The sequence below is a fragment of the Aethalodelphis obliquidens genome, unplaced genomic scaffold (assembly GCF_003676395.1).
Source record: "Aethalodelphis obliquidens isolate GAN/ISIS:26980383/991018 unplaced genomic scaffold, ASM367639v1 scaffold10, whole genome shotgun sequence".
NCBI classification, from domain to species: domain Eukaryota; kingdom Metazoa; phylum Chordata; class Mammalia; order Artiodactyla; family Delphinidae; genus Aethalodelphis; species Aethalodelphis obliquidens.
In genome coordinates, this window is record NW_020837954.1 from 32,240,375 (window position 1) to 32,248,907 (window position 8,533).

Below are 8,533 nucleotides of genomic sequence, written 5' to 3' on the forward strand. Positions count from 1 at the left end.
TTGAGAGAAAATTCTAATTTGTTATTAAGTGAAAACCAAAAGCATCTTTAAATACACATTTGGTGAGGAGGGATGTAGACTTGCAAACAAATATCTGACACATTTTATATATTATACATATGTTAAAAGTTGGATGTGTATTTTATGCTTGTTCATGTGTATAGTTTGGGTTGGTCCCCTTTTGGGTTGTTTTTATGTTTTGTTTTGAACATAAGTGGGGCAATACTGTGCTTATTGTTTTTTAACTTTATCATTTCACAATGTATTTTGGATATTTTGCCATTTTTCTTAGGAACTCTAGCTTATTCTTTTTAACAACTTTAGCACAGTATTCAATAATACTGATATATAATTCTTAGCCATTTCCCTTTTGGTGGGTATTTAGGTTATTTCCATCTTTTTATTGTTATAAAAGTTAGCACATTTGTGCATTTATTTCTTTAGGATACCGAAAAATGGAATTACTGGGTCCGTTGCATTTTAATGTTTGAGATTTTTATCATTTATAACCTGAGTCAACTTTTTCTTATTATAGGACAAAGCAGTGATAGTGAAGATCTTCCTGTCCTAGACAATTCAAGTAAATGTACCCCAGTAAAGCATCTTAGTGTATCTAAGCCACAGAAGCTTGCACGATCTCCTGCAAGAATATCCCCTCACATCAAAGATGGAGAAAAAGATAAACAGAAAGAAAAACATCCGAATTCATCTCCTCGGACATATAAGTGGAGTTTTCAACTCAGTAAGAAACTTACAGAAAACTTGAATGTATATTACAAAGTGGTATATATTTTGAAATGTCAAAATAAGGAATAATGATTAGCAAATTCATTTATTTACATATCCTAAATGTTGTCTTATTAATAATCACTACTTATTATCTTAAATACAAATCTGTGTCTTTTTATAATACTAACTTGATAAATATTGATTGGAGAAAGCTCTCCAGTTATGGAATGAGACATGTATGATTTATATAAATTGATGAAACTTAAACACCCTTTCTTGTACTGACAATTGGAAATAACTAATAAATGAGGAAAACATCAATACAAAGACACTATTTGGATAAATAGCTACAATTATAGATCAGAGTTGCTGAATGTTGATGTTTCCTTGTGCTTTTCTGATTATTTCAGTAATACATCATTAAGTAATACATGTTTAGTGGAATATTTGGGATATATATAGAAATCTTATTCATGAATTTAATTAAGGGCTTCCATTTTTATAGAGCCTTATTTAGTGTACTGTTAGGTTTTAATAAACTAAAGCGTTTGTTGATTTATGAATTGGACTTTTGATAGAACTGCCATCATTTTTTCTCATAGAATTATTTTTAAATCCAGATTAACTTTTTTTCCCTTTTAGATGAATTAGATAACATGAACAGTACGGAGAGAATCTCTTTTCTCCAAGAAAAACTACAGGAAATCAGAAAGTATTACATGTCTTTGAAGTCTGAAGTTGCAACCATAGATAGGAGGAGAAAAAGATTAAAAAAGAAAGACAGAGAAGGTAATTTGATTATAATTTTTCTTCCCCCTGTTTTTCAAATATATGTCCTATCGTTTTAGAAGATTTAGGTTTGCCACTTTTTAATATAGTATATACTTATTGTTATCTTTTAGATTCCTAGTGTTTTCTTCTTTGTTGCTATTGTTGAAGTGAGTCAACAACTGAATCAGAATGAGACTCTTGAAAGAGACTATGAACTGTTTTACCAAATGTGTGATTTTACTAAATGTGGTGGGTTCTTAAGAAGAGCTTACTCCCTCTGAATTTCTCTCACTGCTCAACAAACATTTATTGGCTGCCTATTAACAGGCACTATATTTTTCATTATGGGGTTCATCAAAATGAAGAGGGATATGGCTTATCCTCTAGGAGGTTATCTTGTTGGGATCATAAGTCATTTCCTAAGCAACTACTATATAAGATAGTTCAGCTTTACAACATTAATGCACACATACCATATGCCAGGCCCTCTTTCAGGTGGTGGAAGTACAGAGATGAATGAGATACAGACCTCGATCTCAACGTCTTAACGTCTAGTGAAACTGTATGTTGAGGGCCCTGAGAGTGATATTAACAAGAACAGGAGTTGATGGAAGGAGAGATGACTTCGGAATAATCATGAGGAGAGAATAGCATCTGAACTAAACCTTAAAAATGTATAGCATTGACTTCTAGTTAAACATTGACATCTCATATCTACCCCAAGCCCAGGCCTCACTAAAATAATAGTAAAGAAAATTAAAAGCCCTATACCCACAAGGACGAGAGAATGGGACAGCAGACTGACTAAGGTAGGCAAGAAATGTCAGCAGCATATCTTTTGGAAGCTGAGAAGCAGATGGACTGTAACTGTCCTAGCAGATGACAGAATGCTAAACACCTAAGCTTGTTTATCCTTCTAGTGGGACAAAACAATGAGAAGCAAGCTAATTCACACTACATCACCCCAGAAGAGCTCTGAGGACAGTGTGAGGTGTGAGGATGAAAATTGGAGATGGTTTGAAAAAGGAAGGAGAAATTGGATCATTTCATCCCACCCTCTGAAGCAAACTACCTTTTCCCCTAACTCCAGCAGAAAATAGGAGATTAAGTTATTGGAGGCTGAGAGGGATCAACAGGCTTATAGAAAGACCCAGGGACACCAGCCATAGCTGAAGGTGAGGGTTAGGTGCTAAACCAAAAATAAGGAGCTTGAGTGAAAGTTTCCAGTACTAAATGATGAGACTTCTGTCCCTTTTCCAACCAACGATCTCATCTTCTTGTCTCTCTGAAAGCTGGTAACCAAGCTTATGCTCATTCCTGGAAGGAGATTGAAAGATTCCTCTGGAGAAACTGCCCAAGGGAAGTGATCTAACATAGATACCAGCATTTGGAGGTTCCTGAACCAAAAAGCAAAATCCTTACAAATCACTATGTGTGCACTGCCCAACATTTAAAAGCCCGGCGGCCTCATGTATAGCCTCCAGTTAGCTTTTTAATGCTCCCCCTTAAATATGGAAGCCACAAGACCAGATGTTTGAGGAAAGCCTTTACATAAAGACAGAAACCAAAATATTCAGTAGAAAAAAGTAACTTGGACAATGTGCCATATAAAAACAACAAACTATAATTAATATCCAGAGTTACAGGAAAGATATTGCCATCTTGAAACAAGAATATGATACTATCAATGAATTCATCTCTTAAAAATTAAAAATATGATATTTGGAATAAAAAATAAATAAATAGAAAGGTAAGATAGCAAGGCTAAAGAAATCCCAGTAAAATATCAAAAAGATAATAGGAGAGAATAACTAAGAGAAATATAGGATCTGGCTGGGACATCCAACTTCTGAATCATAGGATTTCTAGAAAGAGAACACTGAATAAACATAGGAGGAAGTTGTGATCAAAGAAATAAGAAAAACTTCCAGAACTGAAGGAGATGGGTTAGAAAATTGAAAGGACTCCCTGCGACCTCTATAAAGAATGGAGGAAAAAAATCACACCAAAGCACATTATGAAATTTCAGAACTCTGTGGATAGAGGTAAGGTTCCAAAAGCTTACCATATAAAGGTATATACAAAAAACTGGGTCTCAGAACAGCATCAGATTTCTCACGTCAGATTTCTCAATGGTGACATTAAAAACTAGAAGCCAAGCTATTAAGATAATGTGACATCCAGCAAACAAGGAATCCCACATAGGAAAACAGTAAGGAAAATCTCAAGGTGATGGCACATGGAAGCCGTAGAATAATCACTACATAACAGGCCTACAAAGCAACTATTTCAGGAATAGGATGGAACAGGAGGGGAGGGCTCTAGGAGGGATGTCCCTTTAAGAAAAAGAACAGTAAATTATCTGATAGGCTTGCCCATCTTGAGAGAAGTTTTCTATCTATGGCAGAGAGTTAGGGGATGAATTATTAATAAAATGGCCTGTGTCATATGTGGTCTTGAATCTACTCCAAGTCCAGCAGTTTTCAATTCCTGGAAATGTGATGGAGCAAAAGGAAAGAGATCAATCTTCCATGTTTGTCCTTTTCTTCTTTTTCTTTTCTTTTTTTTTTTTTTGCAGTACGCAGGCCTCTCACTGTTGTGGCCTCTCCTGTTGCGGAGCACAGGCTCCGGATGCGCAGGCTCAGTGGCCATGGCTCACGGGCCTAGCCGCTCCGCGGCATGTGGGATCTTCCCAGACTGGGGCACGAACCCGTGTCCCTTGCATCGGCAGGCGGACTCTCAACCACTGCGCCACCAGGGAAGCCCCTGTCCTTTTCTTTAAAAACTGTAAATAGCAAGAAGTTTTTACAGCATTTTTAAACACAGAAAGAAGAACAAATTAACAAATTGAGCTTTTCTTCAGAGAACCTTCAACGGCTTTGAGTTTCCTAAAGGTCATATAAGTTCAGACAACTAAAAAGATGATTTTCTTATAGTCTTCTTCCCTTTTTTGTTTTCTTAATTTTTTGTGTGTGAAGTGAGTTATTAAAGTGAAACATTGAGTGACTTCTAGCACACATATTAGAATTTGTAGTAATGAGTTACATGTCATTTTGGCAGTACACACATTGAGGAATGTATACTTAAACAAAAATTAAGACTTTAAGTAAGATAGGAATAATTGGGCAAACATTAGCAGGAGGTAGGAGGGCCCTGCAAAGAAAAAAGTAAAAACTAAAAAATGACAGAGCACCTGATGTATAGAGTAATGATCTTTAATCCAAGCTCCATGCTCCTGGAGAGTTTTGTTAAAGTCATTTGAAGACTTTCTAATCACTCACCCACATTTCCATCCTGATCCCATGATTCTGATACCTGACTTAGATTACTGCTTCTTGCTTATGAAAGTTTTGTGTCCATCGGGTATATTGGGACAGGATAAAGATAGGAAGCCAATGGTTAGCTGGTTAAAAGAAATTCTCTAGGATAAGTGAATTCTTTTATGGTCCTATAACCCAGAGATAAAGCAGGAATTTGCTATAGTGAAAATTTATCTCAGGTTGATCTCGTTTCTGATTTGGGACAAGGTGAGTTTCTTTCAGGGATGTTTCAAGTAGGGAGTTAAGATTTGTTTTAATTTTTTTTTTTGCGGTACGCGGGCCTCTCACTGTTGTGGCCTCTCCCGTTGCGGAGCACAGGCTCCGGACACGCAGGCTCACGGGCCCAGCCGCTCCGCGGCATGTGGGATCTTCCCAGACCGGGGCACGAACCCGTGTCCCCTGCATCGGCAGGCGGACTCTCAACCACTACGCCACCAGGGAAGCCTGCGATTTAAGATTTTATATCTCTTTAGTCTTTACATTTTCTGGTTCCTTTTTTGAACTGAGTTACTTAAGTGATGAGAGACTGATTCCACTCAATTGAACCAAACAAAATTTTTGCTGACAAAATGTTGTTATTCCTTCATGCACCATTTAAGAGGACTATAATTGAAGTGAATAATGTTAAGAAATTTATTTTTGATTTGCCGGTGGCTGGGTATCTTTGTGTGATAGTTGTCGGGTCTAATGTAGCTTCTTTGATCCTACAGTGTCTCATGCAGGAGCCTCCATGTCATCTGCTTCATCAGACACTGGAATGAGTCCCTCCTCATCATCTCCCCCACAGAACGTACTTGCTGTAGAATGCAGGTGATAAATGTTTTCTCTGCCTTCCCAGCAGTTTGCTGCCAAGGACATAAATCCCAAATCCCTGAAATACAACCACAGAAAGCACTCAACTGGTTTGACATTGCTAAGTATATCCTGTACACTTTTCCAGGCTGGATTGTATCTATTCCCTTCTCTTTTCTTTTTTTTTCTGTTGCAAGAAAAATAAGCTGATTAATAACTGAAGTTTAGGCAGCCTGCCATATTTGTCATAATTTTTAATTTTTTTTTTCGTTTTTTTGTGAAGATAGAAAAAGGGCACTTAGCAAATTTGAATTTGTATAATAAAGCTTTCAGGTGTTATAGAAATCATAGACAAGCAAGTGCACATGATAAACATCAAAATATCCAGCTAAATAGTTACTGCTGCACTTTCACTGAGATGTATTTGAACACTTGGTGAGTAGGGGGTTTATGTTGTGTTTTTTTATTGTTGTTGTTGGTTTTCTTTTTTTTTTTTTTTGTGGAAGCACTTGCTATTTAGAACTGCCAAAGTATATGTTCAGCAGTGTGCCCAGGTTTAAGGTGTAAATGGGACAAAATAAATTGTGAAAGGAAGTGTAGTTGACTGAAAACTACAGTTGTAATAAGTCTTCCACTTTTTATAGGATTTTTGAGCACACAATTATGCAAATATTTTAATGTTTATTAATGTTTACAGTGGAATTGTGAATAAGTTTTCAGTGGACTATCTTATCCCTTGACAAAAATATTTTGTCTTTTTTCTATGTAATTTCAGAGTTTTTATTTTGTTACAAAAAGACAAAAATGAAATATATAACAACAATGAAGTTATTTAACAAGATTTCTAAAGCTGAAAATTTTGTGTAAAATAAGGTATTATCTTGCAACTTGTTAAATATATTTATTCAGACATTGGATGTTGTATTTTTATGTATTTTTTAAAATATTAATAAAATTGAAAAAAAGAAAATTCTAGGTTAATTCACTCTTCGAATGACAATAGCTCTCAGCTGTCCCTTTTACAGGAGGTTGCATCCAGCGGCTTTGCCTGTACTGAAGGGAGTCTGTCTCAGTCCTTCAAACAGTGTAGAACTACAAATGGGCATCTGGATCATTAAAGTATGTCCTTGTTTAGAAACTTTGGCAGTCCTAGTACTTAAACTGTTTTGAGGATCAAATTTTTGGTTGCCCTTAAGATATTTTGTCACAGTTTTTATGTTTGCTATACTGCCGAATAAATTTATATCTCCCAAAGTTGAGATGCAACAACTAAGTAAAGCAATTATGTATGCTTTGTTTGTGAATTGTTTCACAGACTGATACATTTTGTAAATAATTCTTCCAAAATCATGTATTTAAAGCAGTTTTGCCATATACATTATGTAAAAAGGTGATTTTTTAAAATCAGTTTTTAAATTCATGTTTGTACATTGAAAGGGTTTTTTTTTAAACCTTCTTTCCTGTGTTTAATATGCGTAGAGTAATAACCTAGATGCTCTAGACTGTATATCAGGATCTGATTTACAAGAACAGAGTCAGAGCCAAACACTAGTGATGGCATAGCATTAATGAAATCATTGTTTCTTAATTTCATTTTACCACATTGTGAACTTGTGATTCAGATTCCTTCCATTTTCGCAGAGAATTAAAAACAAAAAAGTACTCTTGTAAAATGCACTTTTCTGTCTTTTCTTTGCAAAGCAGAAGTATTTCAATGTAAAATAAAAATGGAGCTCAGTGGGCAGTATTAATAAAGGCCATGTTTTAAACATAGGCTTTATATTTTTAGTTTTCATTTAAGTGATTGTTTTTTTCCCCTAAGTGCCAATAACTCACAGTTGGAAAACCAGACTTCATAAAACAAAGCATATTCAATATATTCTTCAGTCTCTACAATTAAATATTTCTAGTACTTAATTATAAAAATTTTAAAAGTGTGTCATTCAAATACAGTTGGAACTAGGAGGCAACTTTAGATTCATACATTAGATATTTTAATGATGTATCAGCTTGAATAGTGTCCTTTCTAATCAATATGAATCTGGTGATGATGTACTGGGATCTTGCTACAGAGAGTAAAATTATAAATTCATTGAATGGGTATATGGACACTTAAAATCCTTTTATTTTGGGGAGCTGGAAAGGATTATGAAAGTTACTGAAATTTGTAAGAATATTGACTAGGTATTAAATTCAGATATTGACCATATTTTGAGATTAGCTAAATTTTGAGTAGATAGCTCTTGCATATGACTAAAAAAATAAAAATATACTCTTTAGTATCTAAAATGGAAGGTGCTATCTATAAAGTCAAGTTATTTGAAGATTATGGAGATTTCTGTTTTAATATTCCATGTGTGCTTTTATTGTTGTTTATGTTAAATTTCTAGTTTTCCTGCCCTTCACTAAGAAAGATGTTCGTATCTAGCACATATATCCTATGTCTTCTACGAAATTGCTTTTAATTGGAAATCTTTATGCATCATGCTGTTAATTTGCTTCTATACCTTTCTTATACGCCCTGTAGTATAACATAGCTATCAACATTGTGAAAGCATTTGAAGCTATATTCAACCACACGTTTTAGAATTCAGTCATCAAAAATTTATGAATTTTTGATCATAAAAAATTTATTTGGTATCTTTGATGTGCCAGGCATTGTGCTAAGGCTCAGGAGACCTAACAGTGAACATGACAGAAAAAAGTCCCTGTATTTGTGGACTGCATAACCTAAAGAGTTATATGTTAAACAATTATCCCATGTAATTCTTTTTTTAATTAATTAATTTTTGGCTGCATTGGGTCTCCATTGCTGCGTGCGGGCTTTCTCTAGTTGCGGTAAGCAGGGGCTACTCTTTGTTGCCATGCATAGGCTTCTCGTGGTGGCTTCTCTTGTTGTGAAGCATGGGCTCTAGGCGCAC

The 8,533-nt window shown here is 35.1% G+C and overlaps 1 protein-coding gene across 3 annotated transcripts in view; it reads left to right on the forward strand.

Annotated features, from left to right (window-relative positions):
• The window catches only part of ARID4A (AT-rich interaction domain 4A), a 58,645-nt gene extending 51,259 nt beyond the window's left edge, over positions 1 to 7,386 (forward strand). For all 3 annotated transcript variants that reach the window (XM_027111369.1, XM_027111368.1, XM_027111370.1), the window contains 3 exons: positions 536 to 742; positions 1,372 to 1,518; positions 5,531 to 7,386. In XM_027111369.1, coding sequence (XP_026967170.1) covers positions 536 to 742; positions 1,372 to 1,518; positions 5,531 to 5,634 — 458 coding nt within the window. In that variant the 3' untranslated portion in view covers positions 5,635 to 7,386. The remainder of the gene's footprint in view (positions 1 to 535; positions 743 to 1,371; positions 1,519 to 5,530) is intronic.
• Positions 7,387 to 8,533: the final 1,147 nt, after the last annotated feature.